At 39.3% G+C, this 23,086-nt stretch overlaps 1 protein-coding gene across 1 annotated transcript in view; it reads left to right on the top strand.

Annotated features, from left to right (window-relative positions):
• Positions 1–23,086, top strand: part of igsf21a (immunoglobin superfamily, member 21a) — a 171,276-nt gene that overhangs the window by 124,491 nt on the left and 23,699 nt on the right. The window contains exon 5 of the mRNA XM_088424582.1: positions 11,702–11,817. Within this exon, the coding sequence (XP_088280708.1) occupies positions 11,702–11,817 (116 nt within the window). The remainder of the gene's footprint in view (positions 1–11,701; positions 11,818–23,086) is intronic.

Genomic DNA, 23,086 nt, shown 5'->3' with positions numbered 1-23,086 from the left:
AAACTTCTATTCCTGCCTTTTATCCTTGAATGTATTTTTGCAGCGTGCGTTTCGTTGACGTGCACGGACACTGCGGCACCTTGACACTTGTCATGTTTCCCAACAAGCCGAAATAAGGAATGTAAGATTCATGACATGCGAGTAGTGTGCGCGCATGTAGAGAATTTCCTATTTGTCGGTTCTTAAATCCCACCTGTGCCGCCTGGAATGACCTTAAAAGTTTAGCTTCCAGGAAAAAAAAGAAAGAAAAAGACAACCTGATGTGGATACAGAGAAAAAAGAATGACTCACAATCGAAGATCTACTGGACTTAATTGCATGAGATAAGCATCCATATTAGGACTGCAACTAACAATTATTTTGGTAAATGAAAATGTTAATTATTCTCTCAATTAATCAAAGTATTGAATAAAAAAAAAATCTAATTTATATTCCTTCATTCAAAATGAGGAAAAAGCTTAATTGATAGTGCGATTAAAAATAACCAAGATTTTATTGTTCTGCATGTGTCTCTAACCAAGCCAGTTTATCCTGTATTTGAATATTAACATTAAAATTGTGAAATGCACCGTTTTTGCCTACAGCATAAACAATGCATGAAGCTGTGAAGCTGAGTTATAAAGAGATTGAAATACAAAATAAAAAGACTGACTGATTTTTACTGGTTTTAGGCTTAAGTCATCTTTTACTGGATGTTTAATGAGCGTAAATTTAGAATGGCAAATCCATATTTCCAGTTATGGTGGTGAGGGTACTATAAAAGTACAGTGATCCCTCCTACTTCGCGGTCTCAGATATCGCGTACTTCATGTTTTTTTCCAGGAAAAATAAAAAATATTTCAAAATAAAAAATTATTTAAAAAATGTGCAAAAATGTACAAAAATTTAAAAAAGCAAAAAAGTACAGTATACAGTACTGTATTAATCAAATAACGAAGTATTTTTAGTTAATAACTATGTTAAGAATTCTTCAAGCGTTAGAGTATGTGACATTTATTATCTTATTTTGAAATGCATGCTTTTAATTTGTCGGGTCGCGTTGCATTTCCATTTCCTGTTTTAAGTTCTCTGCGTCTTTCGGCTCGTTACGGTGACATAGTGAATGACAACGTAAGCTCATATTTATAGTTTATTATCATTGATAATCCACGCTACTGCCTATGTTTAGTAAGCGATGAGTGTTTATTCCGTTTATGTGTTCGTTTGTGTAGAGGTTGCACTTTATAGTTAGTAGTTGTTGTTAGTTGTTGCTAACCCGCCAATGGCTAAAAATACAGTAAATTCATAGATTAAGTGTTTGTATGTTAGTTTACTGACTTTAAGATTGTTGTTGATTTATTATTCAACAGATACTACATGATACACCACACATGAGCCAAAATAAATGTGAAGTTTAACGTGATGACTTGCGTACTCTTTCACTGGAGTCTTGGTGCAGATAACCAGTCCTGAGAACAAATTCTCAACAAACTAAGTAATATTAGTTATTTAATGGATATACAATAATGTTAATAAGGATAATGTAATGTTAAATAATAGGAGAAAGAAAATAAAATAGGCAAAACATACAAAAAAAAGGATTGTTTATGGTTACTGCGGCTTTATTGGGGTGTACATAGAAATCTAGGAACTGATACCCTACTTCGCGGGTTTCAGACTTCGCGGGGGGTTGACAGCCCCCATTAACCGCGAAGTAGGGGGGATCACTGTAATGCAATAGTAGTATAATGCAGTACATTTCAAATACAGTAATATTTAAATCTAACTAATAACACTGAAATGACAGAAATAAGTCATAAATAATCCAGTGCAGTTTTGAAGTAACACGCCCAACATTGGTGGTCACAATTTTTTCTGTCGTAACTTTCCCATCCAAAAACTTTTCACGTCAGCTTGAAATACGAATTCTCCCACATCCCTGGACGCTGTGTATATTTTATCGATATTTGCCCAGCCGATGGCGTTTGATGTGGATTCTCCCCGCGCAGGCGTATTGGCGCGGGCTACGGGATTTTTCCCTCACCTCAGCCTGAAAATTCTGGGTCGTTAAAACCTGACCACAATCAACATGTCACATGTGCAGCCAAGCCTCGCTGATGTGCTTATTTAGACATTTGTCAGTCGCCCCCAGGCCGTATTGGACCCTAAAATCTGTACTGTACATGGACTTGGCTGCCAAGTAGGTGGCAGCGGCGAGGGAGGATTGGAAGGGTTTGAGTGTGTTTTGGAGAAGAGCAAAGGTAAACAGGCCAAACAGGAACAGATTGCTAACCCTAAACCCCATGTCCTTGGGCAAAAACAAATGGACTTAAGGGATGAGGGTGCCAGCCACAGCATAATTAATGCCGGGCAGTGTACAGGGTGAGTCCCATCTGCTCACATGGAGGCAGACAAATAAATAAATATTTTTTTGTTTTTTGTCCGGTCGCAGGCTTCAAACTGTTCAGCCTGGCTGGCGTCTGTCTCCCTTGTCCTCGTTGCAAAAAGGTTGCAGTGCGGCTTTTCGGCAAGTTTTTTTTTGTTTTAGCAGGAGACAATCCACCAGTAAAGCAATTGTGTACATCTTTTCAAGGTGTCAATTTATGGAACTATGGAACGGATTCTAACATTGGTAACACTATACAATAATACGATTTAGTGACTGATGTCAATTAAATCCCCCTGAAAAGTAATCTAATCGTTTAGTGTTGCTAACCGATGTCTCCGTTAGCATCTAGTGCGACTAGCGGCGCTAGCTGGGAATGTTGAATCTTTTCCTAATCACTGTCAAACAATGTCAGCTTAATTAAGTCTTTTAATTTGCGTCAACTGAATTTGATTTCAGAATAGCACAGTCTTGTTAACATCAGTTACGACAGCCGTTATGCCACACCACGACACAGGGTTCTACTTGAAAATAAAAATGTTCCAAGGCATTACTGTCCATAATTGTGAAGCTAAGGAATATTTTGAAGTTGGCCTTGTCACTGCGTTACTGTCATTCATAGCATAAACACTTGCTGCTGCAGTTAGCTTGAACCGTATTTTGAACCAATGTACTTGAAATACTCAAAGACTCATTTCACTCCAAGATTTGAGTCACATTTTTGGTAAAAAAAAAAAAAAAAGCTAAGCTCTTGTTTTGAAAAATTGGTCTCAATCATACATGGACGTACGGTATAATGCTAAACGACAAGAAGCAGACAACAATTGGACGCCTCTCCTCTCATCAGCACGTCAGTATATAATGTGCCCTCATTTCCATACAAACCAGCAGTATTTGCAGCCTAGCGCACGACATGGGTGCTCGCAGGTGCTGCAAGTGTCCTAATATGACGTCCACTTGAGGGAGGCGAGGCAGCTGCCGTCGCTCAGTGACGCCTCAGTGACACCATATGCTCACACACATGAACACACGGGCACATTTCTTCAAGAGATAAATCCCAAGCACACGGGCGCCTCGCTTATAAGCCCGTTGGATTTCCACGCCTGTCGACCCAAGAGTCGATGTGGTTTCGGAGTTGGCAGCGACGGGGAATAATAATGCTGGCAAAGAAAGCAGTTTGGGTGTATTGCGAATGCTAATGAAATGGATACGTATTAAGATGCCCATACAACAGATTGCATAGCAGTTCATATTTAACACAATACAATAATTCAATTATAAGATGTGTAATCGACAAAAAGAAGAAGAAATGGTGTGTGAATGCTGATAGCAACAAGTTAAATGCAAGTGTGTGGAATGATGTGAGGGATCTTTGGAATGACAAATAAAAATGTGTTATATGAAAAGAATGTTCATGAATAAATATAATTGGATAAATTGAAGTGGGGAAGTTCCCTTGGCTTTTGACATTCATATAATAAAAATAATAAGACATTGATGCTTATCTACCTTGGCTTTTGGCATTATAAACATAATAAAACATTGATGCTTATGTACCTATTCACTATTCAGTAATTCAACTTAATTGCATGTAAATTTCCAGTTACATTTCTGCCTCACAAGATGTTGTCAAATTCATGCAAATAGGAAAGTAGTAATTGCTAAGTATGATTACGTGATGCAGATAAACCTTGACAATATCAGTATGTTACACTCTAAAAATAATTAGGGTAAACATTCCCAGCCAATATGTGAGTCATTATGACCCAATTTTTGGGTTTACTCAGTTTTTGCGTTTTTCTTATACGTAACCGATTATTTACTGGCTGTTTTGCGCAAAACGACCCCAAACGTTTGGTCAAACTGAGCCAAATATTGTGCTGGTCCTTTTTATTACCATCCACAATCGGGTTATGTTTTAACCCAAATGTTTATAGGGTGCAGGGCAGGGCAAAGTTTAAAAGGGGTTGACGCCGTGGCAAAAGGAAATTTTGAACTTGTTCAAAACAGCAGTACAGGTGAACCCTGGCATCCAACAACCGCTCCGTTTTTTGGAGAAATGACAAGGAACTTTAAACAAAGCCGAACCAAGCCTTGACAGAAAGTTGGTTTTCGTCTATCGCCGTATTCATCACTCACCGGCGGTCCCCGACTGCCCGAGCCCCATTTTTCTGGTGAACGATGTTTGGATCAGCAAAAATTTGTAAAGCGCCCTTCTCCTGTCATGAAAAAGTGATGACAAAGTGTGGGTGAAATAAAATGAAGGATAGGCAAACACAATTACAGCTAATAACGGTTCAGCGTGCCAATGAATGATGAATGAAATAGCAGCAAAAATGTGTAAAATGTCCACGTTTTGATAAGACCCGATCCCACAGAGCGCCTGATGTTGGCAAGGGTAGTGGTCGATCACCAGAAAGAAAATTGGATGACGTTCAAAACTTCCTAGCAGTACAGGCAAAACGTCCGGTGACCGCCTGACGGACGCCGGCGGCCCCAAACGAACCCGACGAGATCAAACGAGCCACCACCCTCCCCGACACTCAACAACATCCGCCCCTCAGTGGAATAGGGGCTTAATCGATGAAATGACGGAAATCCTACACATTGACTCACGTTGTCTTTACATGTAAACACAGAGAGATTACTGAAGATTTTTTGGTATGTGGTTGGTGGCCCCTTCCATTGCTATTTAAGGCTTTGACCAGAGGGAGACGATTATCTTATGGAGCTGGAGCGATTTGGATTCAGGTCCTTTTGACTCCTATTGTATTTCGGGCTTCCGGCGTTCAGATGCCACCGTGGCTCTGGCTTCCCAAAATGCGCAACAAAAGCCTCTCGGATGTGATTTTATGTTTTGCTCAGATTAACGGGATTTGGAGCCCAACCGCAGCCTGAGCGTTCCTCGGTTGAGCTCCTAATTAGCATGTCGCGGGCCGTCAGGGAGCAGCCTAATGTAAGAGGACTGCGGCCGCCTGTCTGAAATCGCCTCACATCCTCCGGCCTATGAGGATTGGCGCCATCATCATACGAAAGGCTCAAGACTGAAGCAATTAACTTTGAATGGATTAGGTGAAAGAGTCAATTAACTTGCCAATTTGAATTTCTGATTGCTTAATGTGCAGTAATGGATATTTCTGTTTCCACTCGTAACACTCGACCTCTTATTTGTGCCTTTGTGTATGCAATTCGCATTTGCCAGAGGAAAGTATTTCCAAAGTTTCCAATTCCCCGCCACCCTTTGATTATTGTACCTTTGAAGCACAATGGAGGACAAATTGGCTTTTGTGTGTCGAGTGTGACTGAAGACGCTGATGGCACTTGAGGTCCTTTTTCTTGTCGCGTGACAGGTGACAGGCACTTGATGTCTCACATGATTGAGTCCATGAAAACCAGACAGATTTTTGCAAAATTGATAATATGCAAAAAATGTTTAACTCAATCAATGCTAGGGACGTATTTTCATGTTCTTTTTTTTGTTTTTTTGAGATTCTGCCAATAATTTACTATTATTTTCTTCAAATAAAAGGAACACTTGTTTATACGGTCAAATTCTGGTATTTTCCACAATGTGAAAACTAGCAAAACAGAATAAATCTCCCCTTTGTAAGTTCTTTGTATGTTGTTGGGAGAAAATGAGAGAGAACCGGCCCCTTCACAGAGCAGCTGAGTGTGCCTTATGGAGAGTGTAAACATTAAAGCTGATCTTATCAGCTCGTTATCCTGTTTGTTCTACTACAGGTTTCGCTTTAGGTCGACGTGCGAGATTGTTAGCCCAAACCTTGTAGCAGCCTCACAGTTGGCAATCTGCTCTAATACAAGAAAAACTTTCTACTTGAAAGCTACTGTCATGTTCCTCAGTTAACAGGGATGTACTTGCACATTGGTTCTGTCTGCTCGCTTCTTTTATTGGAAATAAAGTTGCAGGAAAATAACAACCCTCCGCTAACACCAGCTGCTGTTAGCTGCAACTCGCATTTGCTGCTAACAGCCAACTGACTTCCGCCCTCTAGTGAGGCCAATTAGAGTAATTATTGTTTGTAAGAATACGACCTGATGTAAAATATATTTATGTCTAAACTCAGCTTATGTGAGTGGTGATTGTGACCTTCCTCGAATGTTACAGAATAAGAAAGATTCGAATCTTTAAATTACCGTTTATAGGACGTGGGTTAGGGTTAAGGTTAGGGTTACCTAACCCTAGCCCTAACCCTAACCCACACTTTTGGCCTTCATGTTTTGGAAAAAAAAGCGCGTCTTATAATTGGCGAGTTAAGGTAAGTCATTTTTTAACATTCTAAATTGATGCGAATTCCGGACAACGTTGTGACACATAGTCAGCCGTTGTAGTGGGTGTAGTGGGATGCTTTCCGGGAACAACTTTAAATTTAAAGCCTTTGTGTCAAAATACAAGCATTTGTGGAATTAATCAGAAAGGTCACATTAATTTTTAAGTACTGGTCATACTATAATTAGAGATGTGTTTTATTTTAAGTGCAGTAACAAGCAGTGTATTCCATTGACAAAAACAGCCAAAAGAAAAAAAGATGTCATGCTGGGACGGGAAATTTAGTTGCCTCCTAATCTCGCAAGATCTCCTTCTAGTGAGCACGTCTCCTGACTCTAACATCTCTGTGGAATGACGACACCCTGCAACTTATCTTACCGGTCCGTGTCATTTCATTCCCAGAGGGACAACATAAAACTACCGCTATGTCTTAAAAAAAGAGAGAATACGGTCGCGCTGAGATGTTTATGTCCATTCAAGGAAATCTTTAAACCAGCAGGGAGAGCATCAATAGGGGTTGACTGTACAAAATATGCTATTACTATTTGCCTCATGGAGTGTGGCTAAATTGCGCCGAATCACATTTTCTTCCAGCTTTGTGAAATCCGTGTTATCAAAACAAACACTTTGAATGAAACCCCAGAGACGCGGACTGGAGGCAAGGGTTTTCGTACGAGGGGATGTTGGGAGTGTTTCCTGGTGAGTCCAGCTGTCTCTGGAGCTTTAAATCCCTTAATTATGAGGCCAGAGGAAGCGCTCTCGCGGGAGCAATAAATGTTCTCTTGTTCTGCGCATTCGCCAATCCCATTTGCCACGTCCTTCCCCACCCCGTGCCCCCTCCCTTCTCTTTTCACGCCGATTGATGTCGGGGTAAACGAGGGAAGGGATCGTGATGGATGCAAGGGGCTTGTCGCTCAGCAAAAGGAAGGCAGCAGAGGGTGCATGCGTCTAGCGCCTCACACGCATGAAAAGCAAACAGTTAAAATCTGACAGAATCCAAAATGTGCCATTAATTTACCTGGAACTATATCGCAAATTACTCTCCAAGCATTTTGTGATATCATTTCAACGTAGAAAATAGAAAAAACAAGAACAAACGGCTGTCAAATAATTAGTTTTAAAAAAATGGATGGGATATAAGGAAGAATCCAAAATTTCATTCAAAGCAAAGTCATTCAAATCTATCAAATTAAATACTTCTACCACTTTTGTATTTTTGTATTCAATTACTTAAGCTTACTTTAGTACTTCAATACTAAATTACCTTTAACTTAAACACGGGTGTCCAAACTACGGCCGGGGAGCAATTTGTGGCCTGCCATTGATCTGTTTCTACAGATTCTACTACAGTTTCTACTATTTAATAAGCTAAAGTAAAATAATAATAATATGGCCCTAGCGTCATTCTAATGTTCTCTATTTGGCGCTCAGAGGAAAAGGTTTGGACAACCTGACCTAAAGAAATCAATTACTTTAGCCAATTGATGACTAAATAAAATGATTACTCTATTTTATTAAACACCAAAGCATTCAATTATTTACAATTAATTAGAATTGCTTTCAGGCATGCTTACTTGAGACTTTATTGTGGTCGACAATGTAACGGATAGGGCTGCATTCAGAACATTTAACACGGTGTAGGTAATTACTAATAGAGTTAACTTGATGCCATTTTTAACACTGTTAAGGAGACAGTGAATAGTACCAACAATTTTTTAATAATACATTTTTAATAATTTATGGGTTTTTTTTGTTTCTATGCTGTAATACAACTTGAATGGCATAAATAACCTTGCAATAGTGGAGCAGTTGAACTTGATCTTGAGTCCTTGTACCGTCAAATTTTGCTACTGAAAAAGAAAATCCTGTGTGCTAGTGTCCAAGGCAACACATGATTCATGTTTACTCAGAAATTATCGTTTAAAAAAAACTACTGTCCTTAGGTTTTCCGGTACTGTTGGTGGAGCACAAATGTTGAAACAAAAATGCCCAATCCTGACTTTCAAGGTCAGCATGGGGATGCTGGATAATTTTGTAGATGCATTTGCTTCCTCCTTTCGCTCTTTTAACTGTTTTCAACCATGCTAAAGATCTCAAGTTTGGGTTTCAAGATAAAATTAGGGCTTCAAATTCAGCTTTACAGTTAGTATCAGGGTTTGATTTGTTGTGTTTTTTTTTCCACATTAGGGATTCCAATCGCATTACCATTTAGCGTTTTCAAAACAGAGTTTGGGTTCCAAATTGGGCTTTCAAACCTGGGTTCAAGATTCATAGTAGGGTTTTCGGCTAAGGTTGGACATTGTTCAACTTTGGTATGTAAGGCAGTATTAAAGTTTCAAGTTGGTCTTTTAAAAGTGGGTCAATGTTTCAAAGTAGTGCCTGAAGGCAGTGTTAGCATTCCAGGTTAGGGTTTTCCAACCAGTGTTAGGGTTTCAGATTGGGCTTTAAAACATCTTTTAAAGGTTCAATGTTGGATTTTGGACTATAGTTAGACTTTCTTTAAATGTAGGATTCAAGACAGGATTAGAATTTTAAATTGGGTTTTTTAACCTGCGTTGAGGATTCAAATAAGGGTTTGAAGTCAGTTTTAGAATTTCAGTTACTAAAACCAGAGTTAGGGTTTCAAATGGGGCTTTTGAACGAGGGTTTTCGACTATGTTTAATCTTCAAATTTGAGATTTAAAACGAGATTAGGGTTTCAAACCCATTTTAGGATTTCAGTTGAAGCCAGGTAGGAGTTTCACGTTAGATTTCAACCCTGTGTTAAAATTTCTGTTTAGGTTTTCAAAACTGAATTAGGGATTCAAAACAGGTACAGTTTTAGCATGCTGTTTCAAGCCAAGGTTCAGGCTTTTACATTATGATTTTGAGATTGAAAAAAAAATCAAAGTATAAAGAGTTGAGTGAGGATAATGTTCTTGACAATTGAAAGTTTTATCAGCTGTACCCTGAAGTACAAAAAGAAAGTCGTGCTGTATTTTTGTGGCGTTTTCACAGAGATTTGAATAAATTCCGTCTTGAAACCAGCGGCGGGGACAAATGAATGGCACATCCACAGGCGGCGGCGCAAGTGCTCACCTGATGCGCGTCAATGTGATTAATAATTCCGGGCGAAATAGCAGAATCCTACGCAATCGGGATTCCCGCCGAGATGTTTCTGCCTCGGTGCCGCGCGGAACCCGAGCGAGCCGCTTTCATTACATAAGGCGAGACGACCGAGTTGGAATTTTCAAATCGGCGCTTCATTCTCATGTCTTTAAAGAAAGCTCCGCATTGACTTTATTTTTTCCCAAAAGTTTCCCGCCTTTTGAAAATTTCCTTCCCCTGAGAAGTTCTGGTGTTGCTTTGCACACGCTGCTCAAGCACTTTTGTTGCTTTTGGGCCCGGGTGCGAACGGACTGAAGGAGATACTCAGACACGAGGCTTAATTCTTTCTAGAATCTACGTCCAGGATTCTTTTTTTTTTTCTGCCGGCAGTCCTCGGCCTCACGTGGCGTAAAACAAGAGCGTATCGTGATCTATTTTTTATCCCGGCAGTTTACGCCACATCGAATCAGGAGCACTGATTCTAAAGGATCTCTGGAAAAGATACTTGTCAGGGAATTAGAGACAATTATCCAGTTGACTGAGGTTGTGATTTGCCACTTTTTAGTTACTATTCATATCAACTCATTCACTGCCACTGACGGCTATACACATCAAAGATTGATTTGTATTGAAAGTGTTAACCCATTCACTGCCGTTAACGGTTAATGTTAAACTTTTGTTTCTTTGCCAATCCAGGAGAATTATTGCTCTATGCACAAGCCCTGCATATATATATATATATATATATATATATATATATATATATATATATATATATATATATATATATATATATATATATATATATATATATATATATATATATATATATATATATATATATATATATATATATATATATATATATATATATATATATATACATATATATGGAACCTTTGACATAAAATTCTTCATGAAAAATATATTTCCTCTCCATCAGCCATTCTCAAAGTGGGTATGGATATCCCTGTGGGTATGTGAGGGCTTTTCATTGAGGTATGGGAACCACTAGTGGTACGTGAGGTCACTTGACGGGTTTTGTGAGATTTTAAAAATGGTTCAGCAGATAGTAAAATAAATGTAATGCCTTTTTGATAGTCCGACAGGAAAAGTATGTTCTCCGTTTCGAATTAAGAGCAAATGAATTGGAATTGCTAAAAGGATTCTACAACTCATTGCTCGGCAAGTGCTCCGTCTCATCCTGGAGTTTGAAATTGCTAAATAAAACACGACAAGAGGTACAGCTGCAAATGTAGTTCCAAAGTTGAAATAATCAGAATCTCTCTTAAAAATATTTCACAGGAGGTACAGTATTGAAAAATTGGCTGAGACATTGTTTCCAAATACAAGTATATCTCATAGTGTGCTTAAGCATTCTGTACAGAATAAGCAAAACTTTGGGTGAAGTTTTCAATTCATTTGAATTATAAATTAAATCCAGTCTGGATTAGTATTTTGAATCAAAGGTACGGTTGTCAAGCCAGTGTTGCGCCTCTATTTCCGGTCAGTATATTTTGTTGGGTGGATGAGCACCCCTCTCATTCGCGCCAGGTTGTCAGGAAGCTAACGGAGTATCCGAAGGTTAATTTACAAGCATATGAATGCCATCAATAAGCAATTAAGGGGTGCGCATGCGGCCCGGCGGCAAAATCCCCATCTCGCTTTGAATCAATTCATTGCCGGGACATGTCTCTTTAAGAGCGCCTAATGGATTTACACATTAAAGCCACTGCGCTGAATTTCTCGTTATCCCGCGGGGCCGTGCCAGACGCTTTTGGCTGGAAATCCCGACCCCGAGTCACGTCATCCCAAATATCGTGTCCGGTTAAAAAAAACAGGATGTCGAATGATCAAAAGAGACCCGAGGTCATGCACAGTGATGCTGTTTTAAATTGAATGGGTCCAGCCGGGTTTTGAGTTTAGAATGAAGGTTTGATTTGATGTTTTTTTGCTCTCAGCTCCTCCGAACAACATCTCGGTGGTGGCCGAGAACACGCCGGCGCCGTTCAGTCGATACCAAGCCCAGAACTTCACGCTGGTCTGCACCGCCAAGGGAGGAAAACCCGCACCCTCGGTGAGTTGGGGTTTGGGGTTTAAGGTGGGGTTTCTGGTTAACTTTATAAATTTTTAACTTTTTCTTTTTTCTGTTCTTATTTTTTTTCTATTTGCTCTGGATGTGCAGGTTTTGGTATCTCACGGGTTATTGAGGTATCGGTACACTCGAAAGCAGCCGATGCTCGAATCTTCCGCTTTCAAATTGGAATAATTGAAGAATGAAAAATTGCCATTAGTTTCATGAAATTGCAAATAAAATGATATATTAGAATCGGTAGAGCGTTCCTTGAAATGTTTAACAAGTAAATCTGTTACTGTTTTTTTGTGTTTTGTTAAAGTGTTGTGTTGGGTTTCAAGTGGATTATTTTTGCTATTTTTTTAATTTTTCCTTTTTTTAAGAGTACTTTTTGTACATTTGCCCTAATACTTTTTCAACATGCATTCTTCATTCAATAGTTTGACATTTTTGCATAAAATTTGGAGATATTCTCTCGCACTTTGAAATTTGTTTTAAGTTTCTTTTGATTCTGTTCAATCTTTTCACATTTTTGTTGATTTATTTTGTTTTGTCTATTTAATCCAGATGCGCGAGTACCAACAACAATAATCGCTATCGGGCCAATACTTGACCTTATTTGAAGATGATTGCGTTTCCTACTAAACGGTCACTCTACAACTGTTTATGATCACAAACTAGAAATGATAAGTAAAACGAATTTAATATTGTCATTAATTTGATGACATTTTAAGGAAAATGCTGTATCAGAAATCAATACTGCCGATCTATATTTAAATATGTTTATGTTGTTTTGAAGGGAGCAGGGTCGGTTGTGTATCAGAAGAACTAGTGGTATCGGTACTTGGTATCGGTGACTATTTATGAGTTGACTACTCGTACTGTTATCAGTCTCCAAAAAAAGTGGTATCAAATGTTTTAAAAGTGAAGATCATGGACCCGGCTGGAAACTTAAGGACGAATGAAGCATCCAGTCATTCGTGACTGGGGCTTTAATGCTGTTGCTATGTAAAATAATCCACCAGTGATTTAGCACCACTGAATAAAATGAAACAAAATCACCTTGTAAAACCAGACATACCGTATAATATTATGGCAGGGACGCAAAATTGATCATCTCGTAAATCTAATTGGATATCATCATCATCATCCTGCTACATGATTGCTTAAGCGTACCGGGTAAGATGTAGAAACGTGCCAAGTTGGTCCTCGAGAGCGAGGGCACCCCTGGAGAACCCCGCAAATACCCCGCCCCTACCGAGTCATTAATCAGTGTCCACACACGCGCATACTAATGCAGTGGCGCTGGCATCTCCAGCAATTACCAGCCCGGCGAGAGGCCCGCGCAAGGTGAGTGTGATTTCCGTCTCGGGTGCCCGCCCGCTGGGGAAGCGGCGAGCCTTGAAAGGCGGCCGCCGTTGATTTGCATGGAGGGTTGGCATGCTGTGGTGGACTTTTCAAAATAAAAGCAAATCAGAATGTTCAAGCGCTTTTCAAAAATTATTGGCCGAGCTGGCAAAGGTTTTTGATGGTAGAAAATGAAAGTATTTACATTATGTTTAAGATAATCTGCAATCATGGTAGTTTATGTGTATTTTTCTTTTTTCCTCTTAGGATATCCAATCTATGCCTGTGAACGTTGTTGCTTGTCTAGCGGTGTCGCTCCACCATTGGTGTTGAAAAATCAATTCCTTTAAATTCAATCCAAACTTTACAGCATATACTAAAATTACATGTTGACATGGCCCGCAACACTTTTAAAAAAAAATATTTTGATTGGCAGCCACCATTAGAAGTGGGATTTTTTATTTTATTTTGTTTACCTCATTTACCTTTCACTTTTTTTTTTAACGTAACTACATTTAATTCTCTTTTAGGGCTGCAAACAAAAACAATGATTTTTATTTTTTTATGTTGTCTGTTTATTTTCTATTTATTGTTTAAAAACATGGCATAAAATTCAATAAAACAAGCAACTGCTACATCAAGGCTTCCTCTCAGTGAATTAGAACATTTGTTCAAGCTTTTAATTTTGATTGCCAAAGCAAAACCGTGTTAATTAGAATATATATATATATATATATATATATATATATATATATATATATATATTTTTTTTTTTTAAGCTTTTGTAAATCCAAGCAGAGCATTTACTGTTGTTTCTGCTAATTGAACAAGGAGCCTCAAACGTGCCATAGAAATAACAGCACGTCACCGTTTTCTGCGTTTCCAAGCAATTGTGCATTCAGCGTACTTTTAAGTGTGTGTGCACGCCCACGCATGAGTTGGGCGGATAATGAAGAGTGCGCACTGCAACTTTGCAAAAGTCATCCACCTTTATCTAGTGTTTTTGTCAAAAAGCTAATCAGCCAAACATGTTGTTCGCTTCAGTCGATGTAACACACAAACACACACACACACATTGAATAGCAAGAAGAGGATTCATCAACCAGCATAAGTGAGAACACCTGTGTGTGAAGGACTCGCTCTGTTCTCGCAGGAGAAAATAAAAAGCTAGAAGAGTTTGTGCCTGTGTGTGTGTGTCAACAAGCGTGAAGCTTCATTGACATCTTCATTTTTAACTACACTTTATTATGTTGCATTAGAATGACGGCGTATACCATAATTGCCCACGTCATTATCAAATATTTTTGGAAAACTAGAAAAACATTTTTTTTTTGGAAAACACATTGATATTTTGGTGAGATTGCATCAAAAATGTCACCAGGTGCGTGAACAAGTTAGTAAAAAGTTCAGTTATTGCTGCTTTACTCTTCAGCAGCTGTTATTTTTAACTGTAGCTTTTTTATTGCAGGTTGAGATCACTATTTGTTTTGCAATTTTCTTTGTTTTTAGTCAGGCAAGTGGAAAAAAATCCAATTATTTTTATTATATTTGTCAGGCTAGACAAATGTGTTGATTTTAATTAAAGTTCAAACTCTCCCTTTTTAATATCTGATTGATATTTTTGATAGCTATTTGATTGTTGTTTCCTTTTCCGACAAAATTCAGGGCAAACAAATCCACAATCAAAATTACAATAGTTTTATGAAGGACAAGAATCAAATATTTTATTACCAAGTAAAACATACATTTGTTTGCTATTAATTAACACGCTTATAACACTACCATATTTCGAGGTGACCTTTCATTACATCGCTAATCCCGCAAAGCCTTAAATCCTTTTGACGATGTCGTGTTTAGAATCGCATATTATTATTTCTCCTTAACGCAGCCTTCAAACATGATGATGCCACTCAGGTCACGTGACTTATTTCGGCGCACTGAATGTGCCCTCGTTGCTACGCTATTACCAGAGAGAGCTTGTTTTGAATTCAAAGCAGTCCGTTTGTGTTCTTTTTGGAGATGTGTTGCTATGATGATGATGATGATGATGATGATGATGATGTCAGCGCTAATGGCCTCCCGGTGCCGCTCATTAGCGCATTCTCAGCGCAGAAGCATGCGCTGATTGGAAAACGAGGCTCAATAATGATGCTCGATAAGATGAAAGAAAGCTGATGAACTTGTTGCAAGCTGCCTGTTTGTCGCTTCTTCTCTCAATGAAACTCTGAGCTTCTTTTTGGAGGGCTGCTTCTCAGGGATGTCGTTAAGTCCACATTTGTCCAGTCATAAAGGCTACGTTGGGTCAAGAATCTCTGAGCAAAACTCAAGTCAGCGTCATGAAGGTTTGAGTTCAAGTCCGAGTCCAGGCCAAATCCATGTAATTAGAGAAATGTAAAATTAGAAAATTAGAGAAATTGTATTATGCCGAACCCTCTTGGCAGGTCTATTTGACACATTGAATTGTCCTTAGATGTGATTGGGTCTCAATGTGCCCTGTAATAGGCTGGCAACCAGTCCAGGGTGCACCCCTGTGATTAAGAGCAGCTCTAGAAAATGGTGATATATATATATATATATATATATATATATATATATATATATATATATATATATATATATATATATATATATATATATATATATATATGTGCACGTCAAGTGTAGGACTTACCCAGGTCACGCAATAGCATTTTGTGTCTCAGCGAACAAACAAGGCACAATGATTGTAGAGTGCACTGTTGATTTTTATATTTTTATCTGTGCCCTATGGCATGTAAAATATGGTATACGTATATACAGTATATGGGTGAGAGTAAATTTGATTAGGCTGGAAAGTCTGACTTAATGTGGCCACCAACCCCTCGGAGAAGCATGCCTTCCGCAGTAAAATAATTATCATGCAAGGCATCGCACCAACCCAGACTGCAGAAAAATTCCATTGGAACTGTGGCTGCCGCAGGTGTATAGAGAGGAGAAAACTCCCGGCGTCGCCACCATCATTCCCTGACAGCGACACATTTGAGGGCTTAATATCAACTGACTGTTCCATACAAGTAGAAACGGCTGAACATGTTTCACATGCCGCGTTGTCGCGTGAGCTACTGATAGCACTTGCATGCTGCAGCGGAACGCGACGATAGTGGATGTTGATAACGGTGACAATAAACATGATGGACAGCGCAGCTGCCTGGCAGGCGATATACTCAGCCACCTCCTGGATGGGACGTTTCAATAACAGCGAGAGAAATATCATTCCCAGAGACATACCTCACACTTTCTTAATATCAGCCCGCGGTCGGATTCGATGGCTATAGATGCCCTCGCTGCTCTTGTTCAATGGAACAAAATACAGAATCTCCAGTGGCCAGATTGTTAGAATAATAATAATAATACGCTTATTGTATTGCAAAGCATTATTCAGCAGTATAACCTTGTTTGAATCATGATAGACAAAGTTGTCCGTGGAATGAATGAACAGAGACACCGTGACCTGACGACAGGACTGAACAATCTGTGGATGGACGTTGTCTTCTTGGAGGAGAAGAGAGCCACTGTATGTACTGATAACTGATAGTATAACAGATACACACACACACACACACACAGCTATCGCATGATGATTGTCATGTTGCCGCTTTGTGTGCTTCCCCAAAACCCTTTAAGGCGGCGACATTTTGTAACTAGGGCGACCATTCAATAAATAGAGAGGGCTCGACAAGATGTGTTCCCAGAGCGGGAGGAGATGTAGGAGATCTGTAATTTGCGAACACATCTCTGTCCATTCTCCTCGAGAGCAAAATGAGTCTAAAATGTATTGTCTTCCTTCCTTTTGTCTCGTTTATTAAATGTTGTACATTGCCTGAACCCGACACAAATGGTACCATTAATTCTTACATACGTTACTATTACATTTAACAGCAAAGTACTGCTGAGTCCATTTCACTTATTTCACAGATGTGTGGAGAAAATTGAAAAAAAAATCATAATACTCAAAAAAGTACGGCAGTCACCTTTTTTGATTTATTGTGATGCTCATCTTGCCACTTGTAACACAAATTTTCAGCACTAAAACTAATGGTTCTTGGTAGAAATACATATATATATATATATATATATATATATATATATATATATATATATATATATATATATATATATATATATATATATATAAAAGTTTAAAAACCACTGCTCCAGAGTGAATCTTTTCATGTTTACAGCAATTATCTTGCACCACATTCAATGTCTTCTGAAACTGAATACACATTGCAGAGCTTTGATATTTGACCAAAAGCGTGAATAATCATTTGACATACAGTAACTGACCTGTCTTTGCCTTTATAATGTCAGACAAAAGTTCGATGTTCTATCTGTGTGCCATTTACACAATCCTAGGTTCAAACTGGCTTTTATTTTCAGACTTTAGGCTGCTAGCGTGGATGCTATTCGTATAAAAGCAAAGTATCCAATCCAGCCTCCCACCGCGGCAGGTAGGGAAGTGCGCTACGTTGTTATCTACAATTTTCTATTTTCAGCGGCGAACTAATGAGACACGTCTGGTTGTTTGCAGCCCTTCTTTTTGTTTTTCCTCGTGACAAATTGCCCGCCGAATGTCGGGAAATCACACGAGGGGCACGGCGACGTGCCTGTTCCACTGCGGGAAATGTAATGTTTATTTTTTTTTGACACATATCACAGCGAGTGACATCGTCTGGCAGCTTCGTAATCACTTGAGGAAAATTAATCAGTGTTTGTGCTCTCATTTGAAGACACTTTGCTTGTTGTTATCAATGCCCGTCAAACTGAGCTGCATGTTTGGGAAAAAAAAAAGCTAATTTTAACAGCTCAGAGGACTAAACAGAAAGCATGCAGGTCATTAGATGGACTTGGACTGATGTCAATATTTAAAAAACACAGTATGGTGCCGCTGCCTCATTTTCTCAGGAACATTAAGGCCATCCCGCAAACCGTCTGTTAGATTGCCTACTTCTCAAGTTACTCTTTTTTTTTTTTTTTCAAAATGAATGAAATTACTATGTTTCCAAGAGGCATATTCAGAAGCCGTTTTCTTTGGTCTGCACGACTTTAAAAATCTGTCATCAAACTTCTTACCAGGTTTTTGGTTTTCATCCGAAACAAACTAACTCATTCAATGTCAAAGACATATTTATATGTTTTTTAAGAGTCCAGATATTCAATCAGCAATACTTTTTGTTTTCTAAATTGTTTTTGTTTTCTAAAAGTGTTTGGCTGGTACTAAATGAATGAATAACTTTCAACATTAATCATAAAAACGGACACTCCTATCATCCAAGGTACTGCTACCCAACAGTCATCTGTCATAAAGTTTAATAAGAAAACATATTTCACTGACAAAGACTAACCAGTAGATGGCGGTAAATGGGATGACCAGGTCGCATTCACTGTGATGACTGACAATTTGCTCTTAAATGAAAAAATGCTACATTACATCTACTACTCTGCAATGAGGTTTAATTCTTGTTATCAAGGGGTGTTTGTGTGGCTCCAGTGCATGCTAGTGACGGGAAAATGAAGCCGCATGAAGCACTTTTGATTTTTTTTTCGCTCCTCTCCTTTGTTGAGTCCTGCTCTGCATATAAATCAAACCCAATGCAATGTATTTTTTTTTTGTAATTAACAACTCAAATTATTTCATGAGGCTTCATTTTCCAATCACGAAAAAAACTGAACCGAGGAATCTTGGTTTGACAAAAGTCAGTATGAGGGTACCTATATTTTGAATGATCCTTTTTAAAAGTCTGAGCGCTCTGACTTGAACTTTGTGCTTCACCATCAAGGGGAGCACCACATGTGACACAAATGCAATAATGCACTCTTGATGCGGAATACCTCTGCTGTGATTCATACTAAACTGATGGCAAAGAAAATCAATGACAGAAACAAACGTAGCATCCCAATTCCCAAAACATAATTTAATGCACATGGAGTGCATTTAACACACTCTCATTGTGATGTTTGTCTATTTTTATCTGCACAAGCAGTATTTTCATCTGGGTATGATCTCCTCCATTTCAATAGGAAAAAAAGGGGGAGGGGGGCTGCAGGGGCAACAACAACACCAGAAAACCGTCTCTCACCTCCAGTTCAAAGCTGTCAATCCTCCTATTCCCTTCCATCGACAAGCAAGAAAGTGTATTTAGGGACAGCTTTGAGAAATGTTGTGGAAAAATGAAAGAAAAGCTGGAACACATTCTGCTCAATTTGCTCCTATTTCCCAATGGAAATGACCTTTTCATGGACAGTACTGGCAATGTTTTGAGTAACAATGGTAACCTCCACAGATAACACAACTGCACGCTGCCGCCATAAAACTTTTGCCTGTTCTTTATTTTATATATGACTATATGAGTCAACAAATTCAACCCCCAATATATTTTTTTCACCGGTATGGTCAAGTTAGTCCAAAAATACGTTAACCTATTTTGAAAGTTACATAATAGATGAGTGACAGTCTTTCTTTTCTTTTGTTTTTTTTAACCCTTGTGTGGTATTTTGTTCAATACTTTGATCTTTATATCAAAGTAATTTTCCATTAAAGAGAGAACATTGAAAAAGGACACTTGGGAGCTGAAATTTCACCCAAATGTGGATGACGTTAAATTTCAACAATGCACGACCACTACTTATTACACGAGAAGGAGTGTGCCATCCCTTGCCCGAAATGACTCCAAAATGGTCAAATGCTACACACAGGTTAAAACATCAAAATTAGGAGAAAAGCTGAACAGTTTAAAGTTGGAATGGTTGAAATTGGTCAAAAAATGAAACATTTTTATTATCTTCCAAACCACTCCAGTGATAAACTAAATTCGCACATCAAATACTCTATTTGGATGACACAAAATATCAAAACAAACAGTGTAACAATATATTGATCGAGCACGAAAACCTTACGGAGTTGTGCGGTTATGCGTCAAAATAAACAACTGCAGCCGACTGCAAATGATGCTTTGCAAAATTTGTCAAGAGGACGGATGAAGCCGAGCACTTTCAACACGCGTAATTTCATTAGGCATCCGAAGGAATTCAGTTAGAGACGTCCCTCGGAGAGGCCGCAACTGCTCCAGGAAGACAGCCCGGCGCTGCAGGACCATGGGCTTAATAAAGTCTGAGAAATTGCAGACAATGTCGAGATGCTGTCTCATTATGTCTGGAATATAAAAAGGGGTATACTCAGGTGGATTGAGATACAAGTTGAACCTGTAACAGCACCGCTCTTGGAACTGAGAGCAGATCTTCGATAGTCTTTCGTAGTGTTCTCAAGAACACTTTTGAAGGCTTTTGGTCTTGTCTCGGAATCAAAAGCATTTTTACTCAGTCTTGTCTTGGTCTCGGACAGGGCAGACTCAGAGTTGTTTATCAAAACCAATCGAGACTACTGCTACAACTACCACTACTACTACACATCGGAGGCCATGCATAATTTGTATAAGTGAATCAACAAAAAAGTCTTTACCTTGTTCCAGTCTCGACATTCTCTTGTCTCGATAATGTCTTGGTTTTGGTCATGGTCTTGTTCTTGTCTGGGTCTCGACCTTCCAAAAGTCTTGGTCCCTCACGAGTCTTGATAATTGTCTCAGTCTCGACCACCACAAGTCTTGGTCATGTCTTGTTATAGACCTCCAAAAGTCTTGGTCTTGTCCTGATCTCAGTCTAGTCTTGATAATGTCTCAGTTTCAACCTCCACAAGCTTCAGTCTTGTTCCGGTCCTGATGCTGTCAGAGAAATCTATGAAAGAAGACTTAGACAAGCCCAGCCTAGGCTGAAAAATAGTAACTCAGACCAACCAAGACTGACTTTTCTTGCCGGCAAGGGAAGACTCGGTTTCCACTCTCGTGTTTGCCTCAGAGCTGTTGGAGCCCAGCTGTCCCCGCCTGCTTTTGATTCATTCAGCTAAGCATTACGCAATACAAGACATAACAAAAAGAGCTAGTCGGGCGCCGCCAACAGCTGGGCCAAGGTTTCAGTTCACACTTTCCTGCGTCAACAGCTTTATCTAAGGACTGGGGCAGGATGATAGAATGCAAAGATGGATTGCAATGCACGCTCTTCTAAAACAGAAATAAACACATAATGATAACAAACTAATATATAATTTCCTTCACAGTAACATCTCGCTCTCAACATGTCTTGTCTCGGTCTCAACCTCCAAAAGTCTCGGCCTTGTCCTGGTCTCTCGTGCTTTTGTGGAGGAGAAAATTGTCTGCTGCGATTCAATCTAAATTGATGTATATACACTTTTTAAATCATTTAAAACGAAAATGTGTTAGAGTTGTTTTCTATATTAATAATTGTTCTTTAACCGAGCAAAAACATAATTTTGTTTGATTTTCATCCATACACCCAATTTTGAAACAAATTTCAAAATGATAACAGAATATCAAATTAGTTGGTAAAACACACTTCCATTACAATTGCAGGACAGGAATCGACGAGTAAGTACTTTTACTTGAACTTAAAGAAAGTTTTAATGTGCTGCGTCCGGCGTGCATGAATTTACCGTACAGGAGCAGCACTTGACACCTTAAGGGTCACTTTCTCGAGTGTGAAACCAACAAGTGCAAACAAATACGAGTACCGCTAGGCCTTTAAGGAATCGTTGCAGACGATATGTTTACATTCACATAGGGGGGAAGAGTGCGTGGTCCCCGGAATGCAATCCAAACTCACTTTGCGGGAAATTAGTCTTTTTTACTGTGACAGCTCGTGCCTCCCTTTCGGCAGCGCTACAATTCTCGCAAGCGTCGTTCAGTTTAGCATTACAAACATCCGGATCTATACGTACATTCGCAGCACCTCGAGCCTGCCGATGTTGATCCTGTTCACGCGATGTATTTTTAGACAACACTATCTGTTCTTTTTTTTTGTCATCTTGTCACGGAGGTCTTGTCTGCTGCAACAAAAGCGGCATCATTAGTTTACGAGCCGAGTGGCACGTGCACCGTCTCAAAGGCGCTCGCTCGCTCGACGGAGCATGTTCATTGTTGGTGGCTGCGTTTCCATGGATACCAGCAACCCCGTTATTATTTCTCCATCAGTGTATGTGTGAATGATAGTATTAACATGACTTGTTTCTAAAGCATTCTATGCACATACTGTGTTATTATAATAGACTATGTGCAATTGATCTGCACTCCAGAACTTTATCGTGGCTCTCTGTTTGACTATGTTTTAAAACAGTTCATAAGTGCATAGAGTGACTGAAAACGAAATTTATCATTACATGATATAAGGGGCGGCTCGGTGGCACCGTGAATAGCGACCCTGTTCAATTCCACCTGGGTCCGGCCTTCCTGTGTGGCGTTTGCATGTTTTCCCCAAGCCCGCGCGGGTTCTCTCCGGCGCACTCCAGCTTCCTCTCACATTCCAAAAACATGCATGGCACGTGAATTGGACGTGCTAAATTGTCCTTAGGTCTGATTGGGCGTGTGAATGTTTGTTCGTCGCTATGTGTCCTGCAATTGGCTGGCAACCAGTTCAGGGTGATCCCTTCCAACTGCCCGAAGCCAGCTGAGATAGGCGCCAGTGAGCCTGCGACCCTTGTGAGGATAAGCGGCTATAGAAAATAAATAATATTATAGGTATGGATGCGTGAGAAGCGAAGTAATATATCAAAAGGGGCCAGACTAGTCCTGGACCTCAGAGGAATGTCCCATCCGCTTGAGTTGTAAATTAACTAGGGCCCAATCGAAATGGATTATTTTAGGCTGATCCAGTTTTATTTCAGAAAATAAGCCCTTTTTGAGACTCAGTTAACTTAAATATGGTTGCATATATTAGGGCCGGACTGAAATGGATTTATTCATGCTGATGCAGAAGGCGATTTTTGGCAGAAAATCATACAGATCAACGATTCAACGTCTGATTAATTTGAAATATCGTA

This window comes from Hippichthys cyanospilos, chromosome 9 (genome assembly GCF_059441005.1).
Source record: "Hippichthys cyanospilos isolate Australia breed blue-spotted pipefish chromosome 9, RoL_Hcya_1.0, whole genome shotgun sequence".
NCBI lineage: Eukaryota > Metazoa > Chordata > Actinopteri > Syngnathiformes > Syngnathidae > Hippichthys > Hippichthys cyanospilos.
This window is presented reverse-complemented; position numbering and strand designations above follow the sequence as displayed.